The sequence below is a fragment of the Poromitra crassiceps genome (assembly GCF_964638095.1).
Source record: "Poromitra crassiceps genome assembly, chromosome: 26".
Classification (NCBI taxonomy): domain Eukaryota; kingdom Metazoa; phylum Chordata; class Actinopteri; order Beryciformes; family Melamphaidae; genus Poromitra; species Poromitra crassiceps.
The window spans coordinates 2522290-2540080 of NC_139640.1; the positions used below are offsets into that span (position 1 = coordinate 2522290).

At 41.7% G+C, this 17791-nt stretch overlaps 1 protein-coding gene across 1 annotated transcript; it reads left to right on the top strand.

The window, feature by feature from the left end:
• Positions 1 to 527: 527 nt before the first annotated feature.
• LOC310798885 (cell adhesion molecule CEACAM2-like) lies at positions 528 to 17536 on the top strand (the record flags this gene model as incomplete). Its single annotated transcript, XM_083661447.1, has 6 exons — positions 528 to 584; positions 2177 to 2273; positions 13511 to 13864; positions 14486 to 14764; positions 15177 to 15365; positions 17274 to 17536. 6 exons carry the CDS (start codon positions 528 to 530, stop codon positions 17534 to 17536), a joined length of 1239 nt encoding a protein of 412 aa, XP_083517573.1.
• Positions 17537 to 17791: the final 255 nt, after the last annotated feature.

Consider the following 17791-nt stretch of genomic DNA (forward strand, 5'->3'; position numbering starts at 1 on the left):
CTCCCCAGTCCGCCACCAACGAGTCTTGACTCCTGATCCCCCACGGGGGGGGATCTTCTAGCCTATGCAGGTGCCCTCCTCTTGCCTCAAGAGCAGCGCCACTGGCCAATGGAGTAAAGCGCCAAAGTATTTGCCATGCATGCCGATTGCTAAATAAAGTTTGTCTAATCCTACCAACTGGCCTCTCCTGATTGAAATAGGTTTAGAACTAGAGTCAGGATTAGAGTTATATGCTGAAAGCAAATATGGAGCAAATAGGCAAGTGACCAATTGTTGAACATACATTTTTTGCAGTTGAATATATATATATATATATATATATATATATATATATATATATATATATATATATATATATATATATATATTTATTTATATATATATTTATATATATGAAATTGCTAGCTGTAGTAGCTGATACTATATGAAACAATTTTACGACTTACCCATTTTTATACATATAGTAGTACCCTCCGCCACCAACAAGCCCAAAGACAACTATGAGAACTGCAATCGTTATCCCAGCGATGGCTCCAGGTGAAAGACCCTTGGAGCGTACAATGATGGAGCCTTTCTCTGGGGAGGTATGAAATAAAACACACGAGAAGAGGATAAAAGAACATTACAACATTAGGAAAAAGGAATTAGAACTTGTCTTTTCACATACCATTTGCAACATAAATACAATAATAATGATTTGCCCTGAGTCACGATTTGAGTATCACAGAAGCCCTGCATAATAAACTAGACACCACAGACAGTTTAGTCCAGTCTGTTACATGACGTGCTAAATACTGTATCAGGTGCTGTGGTGGCAGCGTAACCTAACCTTTGGGTCCAAGTCACCCTTGCCTGACCATATCTCAAAGATCAATCAAACAGCTATTGAGCAGTTTGTATGGCAGTGCAACATTTATTACAAGAATGTTATGATTACATTTATACAAGAGGTCAGAGCCTCTGACACAGTTCAATGCTTTGCTCAAGGGCACTTAAGCAGTGTAGTGCACCACGAAGGTTCTCCAGTACCAGCTATTCAATACAAATAAATAATGTTCTGTTGGTATCAAATATCAAATTAACCTTTAAAACACACGGCTGCCCTGACTGTCCAAACAAGTCATAATCAGGGAAAAGCTTGTGGAGGCCTGTATTATTTAGAGATATATAGGTCTATCATGCTATCGATACCGGAGTATCAATATAGTCTAAAATTAACACTAGCTTGAAAGATCAAACATGCCCACACAAATTCACTTTTGCAGTCACCAAACAACTTAACTTTACCTTTTACAGACAAGCTATAGATGCCAGATGTTGATGTTTTCCCAGTAACACCATTCATGGCTTGACAGGTGTAACTTCCACTGTCTGAAAACTCAGTCACTGGTTTAGTGAACACAGCAGAATTTCCTTCTATCTCTGTCTCGTTCAGCATCCAGGTGTGTTTAGCAGTCGGTATGGAGTCAGCAGAGCAGGTTAACTCTAAGGTCTGTCCCACTTCTATTTGATTTGAAGGTGGACCCATGATTTTAACACTCTCTGGTCCATCTGAAACACACACATATTTGTAATATTGTAATCAAAGCAATATAATTAATGAGATACACTGTTAAATAAATAAGAAAAGTACAACATATAGGTTATTTACCAATACAAAAATATAAAAATGTTGTGTTACATGATGTGTTAGATCATTTAAAAACCCCTGTGTCCACACAGAGGCATATACAAAGTATAGATAGGCTGGGATAAGGCCTGGTGTTCCTTAGCAACGGTCTAAAGGTAGAATGAGTAGTATCAGTACCTTCCAGGTCATTGTGCATGAGCTGATCAATGGGATCTGATCATACTGGATCAATATATGGCATGCAGCTTGGCTCAATAACTTGATATTCTAGTTTAGTTAAAACCCCCAAACTTAGGCTGACAGTGATCCATCAACGTTTTAACATGGACCGTGCAAAAATAGGTAATCTGTTAATTTGGGAATTTGGAATCATATTGATTTTCACTCAAATATAATTACTTTGATGATTTAGCATACTTTGAAATTTGACTTGTATTTTTCTTTGACAAGTTACCTACAGTTCACGACCAATGTGTAATTCACTTCCTCAGAGCTGACAGGGTTGCTGACTTTACAGAAGTATTTTCCACTGTCTGTTCTCTTCAGAGTGATAATGGACAACACTCTGCCCTCTTGATTGTCCAGAAGAGAGCCATCCTTCCTCCACTCTCTGGTAGAGACAGAGCCAGCAGCCACGTCACAGGTTAGATTCACTGAGTTCCCCTCAACTGGTAGGTTTGTTGATGCTGTGATTGAAGCACCTGATATTCTCTCTGTTGGTGAAAGATGAATAATGTGTGAATGATATGAAAAAGAGGAAAGTAAACAGCGAAAGGTTCATGCTTACACTGCAAACCTGTTCTCAAGGGAAAAAAATGTTAGAGCTGCTTATCACGCCATTACTTCTTTGATGATTATCTATACAACTACAGAAAATGTGCACAGCCAAATTCTATAGTCTTAATTTAACTCGGAGAGTGTAAAACAGTGTTTAGTGTTGCAGTGCGATCCAACGGCAGATTAATGTCTCTTAAAATGTGTTTACCATGAATATGACATAAGTCCACTTGAACAGCCCCCTCATGATTCACAACATGTTACGTTTTTCTGAAAGCTTCGAAGCTCACGACTTGTGACGTGTCTTGTGACGTTTTCACAACATGGCGGACGCCATGGATGGACGTGGATGAAAACTGAATATATTGACATAACTGTCAATATATTTCTATATATTTCTATATATGTCTGAGGAACATGTTGATACTCTCAACAGTCTCACCTTTTTTCCTCTGTCATTATGCCTTTGCATTTCCTGCATCAACGTAGTTAGCCGCTTGCTATTGTTAGCTATATTGTTAGCTATATTGTTAGCTATATTGTTAGCTATATTGTTAGACTGGGTGGCTTCTGGTGAACTGTGCATGTTCACGATGTGACCACTTGAATGCCAAGCATGTCGTGCACACGACTTCCGGCCTCATAAATACGAGTTGATGACTTCTATTTGAAGGCAGCATACTTTACTTTACTTACTTTATTGGTTTATTGTGACGGGACAATGCACATTAATGGACATGTTCAGAAATACAGAAGCCTCTATATACGAAAACATGTAAATATGCCGGAGTTAGCTAATGCTAATTTACATCCGTAGTCCCCAATAAATATCAATGAATGCCAGTTGATTGGTCATTTGATATGAACAGCTGATACATTATGTTATGTGATGACAGCTGCACTATTGGTCAGCCCAGTTGTCACTCAGAGCTAGTTTGCCTGGTGAATGAAGAATATGGGCCCTTCAGGTGAACTCGTGTTTACCGTGAATACAACATTTAAGTCCACTTGAAAGGCCCCCTCATGTGGTATTCATGACATGTTACGTGGAATTTTTCTGACTGCTTCGAGCTCACGACTTGTGACGTGTCTTGTTTGTGACAATTTCACAAAATGGCAGATGCCATGGACGCGAATGTAAAGTAAATATATTGTCATTTTAGCCATTTAGAGCTTCTCATAGTAATTGTATATGTCTGAGGAACATGTTGATATTCTCAACAGTGGCCTAGATAGACGATACAATGCTAAATTGATATTATTATTGATCAGTTAAACACATTTGAGGCCCGAACTGTAACAATAGTCAATACCCATCAGAGTGAATTTAATGGAATTTAGCACTTTCAATACTGCAGTTTTGAAGTCATGGTCATATTTTGTTTTGTTTTTTGTTTTACTTATCATCGTTTGCTATTTTGATATTTAGGGAGCAAAAAGAAGTGAAAATAAGGAAGAGGCTTTTGTTTGTTTGTTCTTCCCCCTCAAAAATCTCCCAAATTAAAAAAGTTACTTAATTTACTTAAATTCTGGTATGAAACTCATAATATAATATTTTCTCTTCAACACTGACACAGTGATGCAACAACATATCTACTCACCGTGTATCTGGATGGGACTGGAGTCTGCTGTCATAAACGCTCCAACATCTGGTTGGATGTTAACTCTGTATACTCCACTGTCAGTAAGAGCCAGATTCTTGAGCTCCAGAGATGCAGTAGATCTATCAAAGGTGATCCTGCCTTCATAGCCTGGTCCAATGGTCTCTGAACTAGTTGAGCTTATTATAGGAGCAACAACTGTAGTGCCATCAGCAATAAACACCCAGGACACTAACAGAAATGGAGTTCCTGGTGGAGGCACTGTTGTGGTGAACTTCACACTCCCTCCTACTGCTGCATCCGGAAGATCTGGTGTCACAGTGATTCCATGGCTTAAACCTGGAGGAGACAGGTACAGTACATGGGTAGTACTCTAGGGTAGAGAACAATGTAATAGGGCTTTTCCATACACATGTGAAGCTACGGCTTCAGCCTACACCTTTTCAGTCCTTTTATGTATAACGTACATTATTACTGCAGTGCATATGTGAAACTGACAAATGGACCAAAATCAATTACTACTACGACATTATGTGATTATACACCATGGGCCCTATTCTCCCACAAGCCTTCGGCGCTAAAACGGGCCTTAAACGCAAAAAAAACGTGCCTTGCGCCTGTTTTGGGACGATATCAATATGGCTTTACGCTGCCAAATGCGCTTTAGGCCGAATGGGCGTGGCGCAGTCCCAGAATGGGCCAAAGTGGGTGTGTCGGCGCTAAATACCGGCGTACTGCTATCTTCCGACCTGGCGTTAATTTAGCACCTTGCGCCTTTGAAAAGCAGGCCTATTCAGTGGGCCAGTTGCGCGGAGCGCTCCCCTCTGGCACTCTCCCTCCTCTCTGGCTCTCTCCTCTTTCACCCTTCTCTGTGTCACCTCTCTCCCTCTCTCCTCAGTCTGACAGGCACAATACCGACTGTCTCTGACTCCCTCGCTCAGAGTCCCATAGAAAAAATAAGCTGTAACTTCACTGCAATGTGAATGTCCCAACATGCATTGTGCCTCTCCATTTCGCTACTAAATAGCAACTAAATGAGCCGAAAACCTATATTAAGGGAGGATCTAAATAATGTGTAATGGTAAGACAACCTCCAATTGTAGAACATTTCAATATTGGACCAAATAAAACATCGAAATGAAAACACCACCCTATGTGAAACATATATGTCCTACTGGGGCTATAAATATCCCTTGTCGATTTAACGTGATTTAGATAAGTGACAGCGGAACGGCTTCGGAAGCTTCTACTGTCATCTGCTATACTGTGATGTCCGCTCCAATAACTTGGCCCTACTCCACATTTAGTTTTACAATAAAAACACATTTATGCAATGACTTTACATAATGTAGGCTATTTATGTGCATCATCCTTCCTGCAGCAGGCGAGAGAAAATTATATCTTTCTGGACAAACTTTCACCAATCTAATAGGCTATATTTTTCTAGCTGATGCGTTTAGAACATTATTTTCACTTTGATCTTGCTATAGTGTAGCGTTTTTACATGCTTGCAGTATTTCAACTGCAGTTATATTGGTTTGAGAAGCATCATAATATGGAATAATAGCCGATATATGGAGACAGACGGGATGAAGGGAGGTGGGGGGGGGGGGGATCAGAGGCTTGGGTTTCGTCTGGTTTTGCTGGACCACTGGAATGGAGCTTAAAAGGCAAGCATTCGTTTATTGCACTTATCCAATGAACTGACGGTGCATAATTTTACGCTTAAAAGGCGTGGTTGTAATGGTTGAGGCTGCGTCTAGCGCCAAGACCAAGATATCAAGTGCGCTGGTCCACGCCCACTGATTTGCGCTGCGCCAGGCGCTCGGCCTAGAAACAGCGCCGATGCAACGATAGGGACCCATATGTTTTAGATATAAATATATGCTAGATATAAAGTAGAAAAGAGCAAGTTTAAAAGTCAGCAAGTTGTCTCTAAGCTGTAACTAAAGCTAAACCTTAAGATATCAAGTACAGATTATGTAGCCCCACAGTGCATTTGTGCGTCTAATTAATTGTCAGTGTATTTGAATGGGATTTCAGCTCTCTGGCGATATATCTTCTGTGTTACATACAAACACACCATTACTTATTCAAATGCGATTTATTATAAAATGCCAGAATGTGTGTTGTCTACCTATTTATGGCAGGATGTCACAAACTTGCAACTGCACTTAACTCATTGAATGCCAATGACGACAGCTGTCGTCAATTCAAATACTGACGTAGAGTGCCAATGACGACGGTTGTCGTCAATTGCGTTTTTTGACGGTGGGACGTGGATCAATCCCTGATACATCTCTGGTACAACTATTGTAGCTATTGGAGGTCTATAACCTATTTTACAGAACCCTTAGGTGGCGACAGTGCTCTCCACATAACAGAAAGGCAAGGAAAAAACAAAGAAGAAGTCGTTATGGAAACGGAAATCGCATCGCATCCGTATGCATCGATATGCTGAAGCACGTTACTGCAGCTGTGCCTGCAGCAGCCAATCTGCTCCCACAATTGAGCCGCTCCGTGTCGGTTGCGACAGCACATCTGCACATCCACACCGTGGAGTTGTTATTATTCTCAACTGGAAGCATCGTTGCCGGTGACAAACACACGCGGAACGCTGTAAAAAAGCCTGGCTGTTCCGCACCCTTCACTGTGCGCACAGCAAACTCAGCAGAGAGCCACCACAGACAGGAGGAGGAGTGTGCAGTTGAGGCGAGGCGAGGCGAGGCGGGGCGGGGCGGGGCACGCAGAGCAGCACGCAACACCCAGACAGACCCAGGCAGCAGGACAGGATTGACAAACGCAAGCCAGAATATCCGATACCCACCAGCAGCAAATCAAAACCAGCAAGAAGCTGCAACCAGCAGCGCACGCAGGGGCCAGCGCTGCTGGTTGTAGCTAAAAATATTATTCTGCCAAACAAAATTCCCTGGCCTAAACTGTTTTATTGAAGGAAATTATTTTTGAGGTGTGACTACATTAGAAAAGATTAGCTTCAGAGTCAGTGATGTGCTTGAAATGATTAATTTCACAAAAGGCCAATTATCTCAGCTTCTAGAAAAAAATTGCTTTTTTTGGATGAATCAAGCTATCTTCTCCGGCTCATAACTAAAGAACGGAAAATGGGATCAATAAACTTTTTTTTGCAGATGATAGAATAGAGTCTCATCGTTCTTTGTGCGTGTTCAGTGTTTACATAGTAATATCACACAATATTCTGTGGGCCTCGAGAAATCACTGAAAACGCTCTGAAACTCTGGCACTGGGAGCGTCCGTTCTCCAAAAGTGGCTGGCACTCAATGAGTTAATGAGAAAATATTTCCAAATAACATGAGGACATCTAGAAACCCTGAGTCTGCCCATATCCTAAACAGACACTAATCCTAAAAACAAGACAGGGAAATCATAACTGGACAATAAGTCTAATAGCACTCACATGTTGTCAGATTGTCATGTCCTATCTGCTGTATGAAATGATAACCGCTCACCTGACATCACTCCGAGGATGATCAAGAGTCCCACAGCTGTTTCCATTTCTCTCATGCAGCACTATGTTACAAAGAGTACAGCAAATTGTCCTCAATGTAGATGTCGGTCCTTACACCTTTCACTCCCAGTTCAGTATAAAGGCAGTACAAGGAAGTAGTGTATGATGTGTCCCCTTTATCTCCCTTGAGTCCACCTACATGTACCATCACTATAACAATAGTATTTTTTTTCAATATTTACATAAAAGACTTTCATAGAACAAAGTATTATAATGTATAATGTATTATAATGTCAAAAGAAACATTGCAACACTCAACACAATGTTTTAACATGACACAGTATTCAGTGATTTATTAATATTTGACTCAACTTACGATGACTGAAACTCTATGAATTGGGAGAGAAGTGATGATATAAAAGCAGACTGGTGGCAGGCAGGTATACCTGTATTATGTTGGTATTATTTACTCAAATAAACTCTCAAACTCGCACTTCCTCAAACTCTTACCACCTAGAAAACAATGTTTAACAGTGACCGGGTTAATTAATAACACGTTACACGCTATATAGCTCAAGTGATAAAGCGCTGTACAGACAGGCTGTAGTTTGTTGTGATGGGCAATGGGTTTGAATATTTAGTTTAATTTCATATGATGCAGAAGCTTGAATTCATCAGTTACAATATTAAGGGTTTTACTCACAGTATGAATTAACAGGAATAAAGGAATACGAAAATGTAGCCCCCTATCGTTGCATCGGCGCTGTTTCTAGGCCGAGCGCCTGGCGCAGCGCAAATCAGTGGCCGTGGACCAGCGCACTTGATATCTTGGTCTTGGCGCTAGACGCAGCCTCAACCATTACAACCACGCCTTTTAAGCGTAAAATTATGCACCGTCAGTTCATTGGATAAGTGCAATAAACGAATCGCATGCTTGCCTTTTAAGCTCCATTCCAGTGGTCCAGCAAAACCAGACGAAACCCAAGCCTCTGATCCCCCCCCCCCCCCCCCACCTCCCTTCATCCCGTCTGTCTCCATATATCGGCTATTATTCCATATTATGATGCTTCTCAAACCAATATAACTGCAGTTTAAATACTGCAAGCATGTAAAAACGCTACACTATAGCAAGATCAAAGTGAAAATAATGTTCTAGAGGCATCAGCTAGAAAAATATAGCCTATCCCTATATGATGAGATTAATTTTATATTGGTGAAAGTTTGTCCAGAAAGATATCGTTTTCTCTCCCCTGCTGCAGGTAGAATGATGCACATAAATATACCCTACATTATGTAAAGTCATTGCATAAATGTGTTTTTATTGTAAAACTAAATGTGAAGTAGGGCCAAGTTATTGGAGCGGACATCACAGTAGGCTATAGCAGATGACAGTAGGAAGCGCGTTCCGCTGTCACTTATCTAAATCACGTTAAATCGACAAGGGATATATATAGCCCCAGGAGGACATATATGTTTCACTTAGGGTGGTGTTTTAATTTCGATGTTTTATTTGGTCCAATATTGAAATGTTCTACAATTGCAGGCTGTGTTACCATTACACATTATTTTAGATCGACCTTTTATATCTATTTCGCCTCATTTGGTTGCTATTTAGTAGCGAAATGGAGAAGCACAATGCATGCTGGGACAGGCCAGACAACTTACAACTTATTTTTCCTATATGGGAAGTGTGTTGTGCCTGTCTAAGCGAGGGAGTCAGAGAGAGAGAGAGAAGGGTGACAGAGAAGAGGCAGAAGAGCACTGGCGCACTGAATAGGCCTGGTTTCAGAGAGAGACAGAGAAGGGTGACAGGGGAGAGGCAGAAGAGCACTGGCGCACTGAATAGGCCTGCTTTTCAAAAGCGCAAGGCGCTAAATTAACGCCATGTCGGAAGATAGCAGTACGCCGGTATTTAGCGCCGACACGCCCACTCTCGCCCATTCTGGGACTGCGCCACGCCCATTCGGCCTAAAGCGCATTTGGCAGCGTAAAGCCATATTGATATCGTCCCAAAACAGGCGCAAGGCACGTTTTTTTGCGTTTAAGGCCCGTTTTAGCGCCGAAGGCCTGTGGGAGAATAGGGCCTTATAGTCTTTAAATGATCCTAAGATCAGGGAAGAGAGTTGAAAATGTAAAAAGTAGAGTCCAAAAAGAAATAGAAAATATAGTCTTTAAGTGTTCGTATAGTCTTTAAAGGGGGACTTACCCCCCAGATATGTAACAAAACGGTGATTTGAAAAAACCTATGGGAAAAACCAAGAAATGACGTATACTCTTGTCTATACTATACTCTTTGGCTGTGCTCAGCTCAGGAATTTTTCTCCGGAAATCAACGCCATTACAGTTTGCCCACCGCCTCGAAAATAATTTATATGAGAGCTGCAATATCTTTATAAATATCAACAACTAGCAAACGCTGGTGGCCTGCAGGGCAGAACTGCTGCAGAGCTCCCTCCTCCTCCTCCTCGGCTCAATCCATTCAGTCTGTCGAAACTTAATACCGATTTAATCTCAGTATGAGATGCAGGGAAATATATTATAGTAGCCGATGTGTTTAGAGCAGCTTTGTCACGTTGTCACGTTGTAGTATAGCGTTATATTTTACATGTGCGCTAAACTGCGATGAGATTTGTTTGCGGAAATGACGGCGGGGATGAAAGTCGCTCAGGGGAGGCTCACTTTGGTGCTGGGGCTCGGAGCTGCAGCTGCAAACACACAATAACCCCTCCCTCCCTCCAATAGGCTTGAGTTGTGAGGAGCCGGGAAAGGGTACAGGGGGAGTAGGGGAGTAACTATCTTGAAATCCCATAGTCAGTCACAGACAGGCGGGCAGAGCGTCAGTGCAGCAGCAGCTCCGTGTCCCCAGCGAAAAGCGGCACAGAAGACCACCAGTGGTCCTTGAGAGGATTCCAGCATTCTATGTTGTCTCTCAACCTAATATATATGGAATTCTGGACAAAATAATATCTAGGCTACATAAAAAATAAAAAATAAATCAGATTTGCATCTGAGAGACCAAATCTCATCATAGGGCTCCTTAGTATGAAAAAGGTTGGGAATGATTTACAGGAACACAATGCCATTTCCTTCCTTTTATGATTATAGTGGCGTTTATTGATAGTATTGTGTTACATAGGAGTTGGTAGGAAAATACCACGCGATTGTAATCAATTAACAGGTGATTAACAGGTCAAGTGACATCATGGGAATAGGCTTGGAGTTGTGAGGAGCGGAAAGGGTACAGGGGGAGTAGGGGAGTAACTATCTTGAAATCCCATAGTCTTTGGTTCATCGTGACGTCACGACGTATCAAATCTCCCATTCATTTGAGGGCAAAAAAACAAGCAGTGTTCCACCCATAGAGGGCACTTATGCAAGTTATGCTGCTGAAAAATGATACAAATGGTAGAATGGCAACAGTTTGGTCTCAAATGTGGAAATTTTGACCAGAATTTTTTACACACCACCCCCAAAGTCATATATATTGTTTAAAAGCTGAAAAAAAGTGTTTTGGGGGTAAGTTACACTTTAAGTGTTTGTAGGTTCAGAGAATACTAGCTAATTAGCTACGTGAAAAAGGGGTAAAAAGATTGGGAGTTCCATGAGGATGATCTGAGGAATCCATGAGTCCGCATTGGTGACATCGATTAAGAGGAGAGGAGGGGAGGATAGGGGTCGGAGGTGATGATGAGGCCAGGGGAAGGGGGGGGGGGGGGACGTCCCCCCCCCCCCCCCTTCCCCTGGGCAGGCAGGTGAAGGAGTAGTGGGTAGGTGGGCCGGAGTGACGACAGGTGACCAGGATGATGAGGATAGGGGTCGGTGGTGATGATGAGCCTGCGGTGTCAGGGTGTCAGACAGGAGAAGTAGTAGTGGGTAGATGGCCTAGAGTGACGACAGGTAGCTGGGACGATGACGACCGGACCTAGGGCTGCAGCGGCGGGGGTGTACGTCAGGCCAATGAAGGACACCTGAGGAGGAGAAAGAGAAGAGGGGGGGGGGGGGGGCCGGTATGGAGGATGATGACCGGATCCAGGGCTGTGGCGGCGGGGGTGTACATCAGGCCAAATTGAAGGACACCTGAGGAGGAGAGAGAGAAGAGGAGAGGGGGGAGAGCCAATCAATTGGTATCTCTATTATAAACAGGTCTACAGCAACTGAATTGACAAATTACTGTATAAAGGCATAATTCTTTCTGTACATATTACTGTAAAACTGTCTAATTTTGAGCAAAAAAGCTTTTGAATATATGCGTGAAATTACTTTCCCCCTTCCCTGTTTGAATTTCTAGATAGCCTCAATAAGACAGCCATTACAATTTCCTAATTAGTAATAATTACCTTTAATTGTAATATAGCCTACAGTAAGTGATAATAACCCGGACTATACCTGCACAAACACTGTTGCACCGCAGGAGGGCGACAGAGTGCAGCTTTTGAGGCTGTATCATCTCAACATGCAGTCATCCTGCCACACGTGGGTAGTTCCTCTTTGCTTTGACATCAGTGAAACAGTTCACTAGAATCACATTCATTGCAGTCTGTCCTCAAGTGTGGTAGTTATCAGTAGTGCAAGTCTCGCGATGGATTCAATACATTTGCATTATGTTCTCTCCTTACTTCTGACTATTGCAGGTGAGAATCTTCAATTATAGTTGGAGACCTTTAATGTCTTCTATTTTCAGTTTAGGTTTTTCCCCCTCAACGATCTATTGGTTAAAGTTGCACTCTAGAGGTTTAGCTTAAGATTACCTGTCTGATCACCAGAAGGAAGGGGGACAAACATCGATATGCCATATGCCTGTACAGCCTATAAATAGCCAGCTCCTTTTTTTAAGGCATAATTGTATTATTATTGACTTACTGACTTTTACTGACTTATGTTTTAGCCTACTTACAGTACTTACTTACTTATTTACTTTCCTTTTACTGAATTGTATTTGGTGTTTGGCATTTTGGAAATGTGTAAAAACAATTATTATGCTATTATTCTATCAAGGGGACATACTGTAATAGGCTACAGCTTTGCAAAAATATCCCACCCATTACCAAGTCCAATGCTCAATGGACAAAACTGAAAAGCAGGAGAGGAGCCACGATCTTCCTTTGAAAGAGTTTCGATGAGATCTTTCATTGTTTTTCAGTATTCTAAATGTTGCTTGTTACCACACAATAGGCTACTGAATGTGCAGTTAAAACAGATGGAACTGACTATAGAGTTCTAGGACAGACTTGAAACGCATCTTGCATTTCAATACTTGTCCTAATCTTAATTTCATTGGGCTACATACATATACTGTTAATTCATTTGTTTGCCCATGAGTTCAGTTTAAATTTAATTTGAAAACACAAAGCATTGCAGGAAGTTTTTTTTTTTTTTTTTTGCACCTTTTTAGCATGGTGTTCATTTCTGGATGAAACCCCAGGGGAGCACAGGGAGAACATGCAAACTCCACACAGAAAGCCCCTTTTGACGAGCCCACCTGGGCAGTAGGCACTGAGGACATGGGGATGAGGACACACCCTCAGCGCCCACAGTGTCCCAGGCGGGAATCTAACCCAGGACCTTCTTGCTGTGAGGCGACAGCGCTGCCACAGCACCACCGTGCCTGTAGGAAGTGTCTTTGTTGTAATGAAATCTTTACCCAACCCAAAAACAAACTGTTGGCAAAATATTGCCGACTTCTTTATGATGTGGTGTCATTGTCAGACGCGGGGCATCTGCTCAAATTTCTCCAATCACCTACCTTTAGGCAGGACATCCTGGAGATCCATCTATCATTTATCATCTATTTTCCCTGAGTTTCTTTTTCGGCTTTGGCCAAGTTTTACCAGCTTGAAGTACAGACTGTCTATGATGCATTCGCAGAATTAGAAGAACCAGTCTGGCTTGAGAGAGTTTTGGGGTTTAGTAGTTTTTAGATTAAGGCTTTTTCATAGCTTGTCATTAATAATATAGTCTCCAATGGCCCATTTCACATTGCTCTCATGCAGCCTTTCCTAAACCTGTCTCCTCCAGGTTTAAGCCATGGAGACACTGTGACTGTGACACCAGATCTTCTGAACGCAGCAGTAGGAGGGAGTGTGAAGTTCACCACATCAGTGCCTACACCAGATACTCCATTTGTGTCAGTGTTCTGGTTGTTTACTGCTAATGGCACTACAACTGAAGCTACTATAATAACCTCAACTATAGGTAGTCCAGACAACATTCAACCAGGCTATGTAGGCAGGATCACCTTTGATAGATCTACTGCATCTCTGGAGCTCAGGAATCTGACTCTTAATGACAGTGGAGTATACAAAGTTACCATCATACCAGCTGGTGGAGGAACCGTGATGACAGGAGACTCCAGTCTCATCCAGATATACCGTGAGTAGATATGTTGTTGCATCACTGTGTCAGTGTTGAAGAGAAAATATTATTTTATGAGTTTCATAGCAGAATTTAAGTCCAATAGCAAGGAGATTCTGATTGTGTTTGATGAAAGTATTCAAGAAAAAAATGCAAGCTAAAATGTAATTTGAATGTTCATACAATCTTAGGAAACATGACAAGCAATACTTGTCTTTTAAAGAAGTCTTCATTCTGTCTGCCAGTCAAATTGGCAGTCTCCAGTCATGTGTGTGTTAAGAATGATTACATGGTATTTCCTAACCACATGTGCTGGCATGTAATATCTTTCATCCTACCAGTGTGATAAGTCCTGAAGTCAACATTGTGTCAAATTAGCTATGATAAAAGATATTTCCGATAATATGAATTGCATTTTGGTCCACAGTAGCCTACAGTGCATAGCCACTTAAAGCAAACACAGATGGGTTAAATGCTGCTTTACCTTATTTAAATGAGGAGCTGATACAAACCTTCAAATTCCACTCATGAATACTCATCATGGTATAATGATCATTATTCCAAATCACTACTGTACATATCTGTTGTATCACCATGTGAGGTGTTGCCAAGTACAAACCATTGTGTTTTCCCCCACAGTGCCAGTCTCCAATGTAGTGCTAACTCCCAACACCACAGACTTGATAGAGTTCAATAGCTCTGTCAGTCTGTCCTGCTCCTCCTCTGGCTCCTCCCTCTCTTACCTCTGGTTGAATGACAGCTCTGAGGTTTCAGCCAGTGAGGGAGTTCTGATTGGTGATGGAAACTCCACTCTCACTATAGTCAATGTGACCCGCTATGATGATGGCCCGTTCACATGTCAAGTGTCAAATCCTGTCAGTAATGCAGAAAGTGCCCCAGTATCCTTCTCCATCAGCTGTGAGTTGCTAACCTGCACGCTTACCCTCTTGTCTTACTGCATAATATGCATGCAAACACAATAGAGCTTCAGATTCCCAGCTTCATTTAATTTATTTAATTTATTAAATTTCCTACAGTATGTTCTCTTTGCTCTTCAGTTTGCTTTGTTTTTGTTGATGCTGAATAGCTGATAACTGGAGATGATACTATGATACAGTTCTGCCTTTGACTGGCATCTTATGCTACTCAGTTAAGAACTATGAATGATCATTTATGACCGGTTATGAACCTTCACATTGAGCCAAGCTGCATGCCATGTGCCAGTGCTGAGCTTTGTTGTTAAAGCACATACATTTTTCTCAAACTAACATTATTTATTGGTGACTTTTCTCTTCGCTGCTGTCTGCGACCCGCGTGCCCCACATTGCAGTTGGCCCAGAAAATACAGATTTGACACTATCTCCGTCAAAAGACTTCTATGAGGATGGGTCAAACATCACCCTGTCCTGCACAGCTGACTCCAGACCTGCTGCCCTGTTTTACTGGACTCACAATGAAGTCCAGCTCTCTCCTACTGGATCAGAGCTCACACTGAACAACATTCAGATGAATCAGAGTGGTAACTACAGCTGTCAGGCCCATAACAGTAAAACCCTGAGATATCAAAGATCTCAGCCCTCACTTGTCACTGTGCTGGGTAAGTGGGATTAAATGGATTTTTACAGTAGTGATATGGCTCAAAATGTACAGTAGGTGTACTGTAGGTGTCTCTTTGAGTCTGTGTGGCTTCCGTTCAGTTAAAAAAAGGAGAATAAGAAAATTACTTTTTTTTAATTTTCGAGATGTTTGAGGGGGAAGAACAAACAAACAAAAGCCTCTTCCTTATTTTTGCTTATTTTTGCTCCCTAAATATCAAAATAGCAAACAATGATAAGTTTAAAAATAAAAATAAATAAAAAATATGACCATGACTTCAAAACTGCAGTATTGAAAGTGCTAAATTCCATTAAATTCACTCTGATGGGTATTGACTATTGTTTAACTGATCAATAATAATATCAATTTAGCATTGTATCGTCTATCTAGGCCACTGTTGAGAATATCAACATGTTCCTCAGACATATACGAGAAGCTCTAAATGGCTAAAATGACAATATATTTACTTTACATTCACGTCCATGGCGTCTGCCATTTTGTGAAAATATCACAAACAAGACACGTCACGTCATGAGCTCGAAGCTGTCAGAAAAATGTCACGTAACATGTCATGAATACCACATGAGGGGGCCGTTCAAGTGGACTTAAATGTTGCATTCACGGTAAACACGAGTTCAGCTGAAGGGCCCATATTCTTCATTCACCAGGTAAACTAGCTCTGAGTGACAACTGGGCTGACCAATAGTGCAGCTGTCATCACATAACATAATGTATCAGCTGTTCATATCAAATGACCAATCAACTGACATTCATGCTGCCTTCAAATGGAAGTCATGAACTCGTATTTATGAGACCAGAAGTCGTGTAGGCTACACGACATGCTTTGTTCAAGTGGTCACATCTGAAAACAATATAACAATATAGCTAACAATAGCTAGCAAGCGGCTAACTACGTTGATGCAGGAAATGCAAAGGCATAATGACAGAGGAAAAAAGGTGAGACTGGTGAGAGTATCACAACATGTTCCTCAGACATAAAATTACTATAGAGACAGTCCGCATGTCTGGGAACGCCCACAAAATGTTAAACGGCTGGCGCGCGGGTGGGGTAAAACCATCCATATATCTCATGGGCTGACTCACCAAAAGACGGTGCTGCGGCTCTAAACTACAGGTTTGGGGGTTCTAGAGCAGAACACAAGACGTCTGCTCAGATGTGCGTTTACTGCGGTGGTTAAATCCCCGATCGTGTCTGCCTGGGCTGGGCTATCAGCTAAATTCTAACTTTGCTGAATGGATAGAACGGGGGTTTTTACCCCACCCTGACCACGCCCCCAGCCAGGCTGAGCCAGCTAAACCAGCGTCTATGACAAGACGTGGCCTCAACCTATGGAAAGCTCTATACAGCTATGTCAATATATTTACTTTCCATCCACGTCCATCCATGGCGTCCGCCATGTTGTGAAAACGTCACAAGACACGTCACAAGTCGTGAGCTTCGAAGCTTTCAGAAAAACGTAACATGCTGTGAATACCACATGAGGGCGCTGTTCAAGTGGACTTATATCGTATTCATGGTAAACACATTTTAATTAAGAGACATTAATCTGCCGTTGGATCGCACTGCAATAGGCTACTAAACACTGACACAGTGATTGTTTTACACTCTCTGAGTTAAATTAAGACTATAGAATTTGGCTGTGCACATTTTCTGTAGTTGTATAGATAATCATGGAAGAAGTAATGGCGTGATAAGCAGCTCTAACATTTTTGTCTCTTGAGAACAGGTTTGCAGTGTAAGCATGAACCTTTCGCTGTTTACTTTCCTCTTTTTCATATCATTCACACATTATTCATCTTTCACCAACAGAGGTTATATCAGGTGCTTCAATCACAGCATCACCAAACCTACCAGTTGAGGGGAACTCAGTGAATCTAACCTGTGACGTGGCTGCTGGCTCTGTCTCTACCAGAGAGTGGAGGAAGGATGGCTCTCCTCTGGACAATGAAGAGGGCAGAGTGTTGTCCATTATCACTCTGAAAAGAACACACAGTGGAGAATACTCCTGTAAAGTCAGCAACCCTGTCAGCTTTGAGGAAGTGAACTACAACATGGTCGTGAACTGTAGGTAACTTGTCAAAGAAAAGTACAAGTCAAACTTCAAAGTATGCTATTCATCAAAGTAATTCTATTTGAGGGAAAATCAATATGATTCCAAAATACTTCCCAAATTAACCGATTACCTATTTTTGCACGGCCCATGTTAAAACGTTGATGGATCACTGTCAGCCTAAGTTTGGGGGTTTTAACTAAACTAGAATATCAAGTTATTGAGCCAAGCTGCATGCCATATATTGATCCAGTATGATCAGGTCCCATTGATCAGC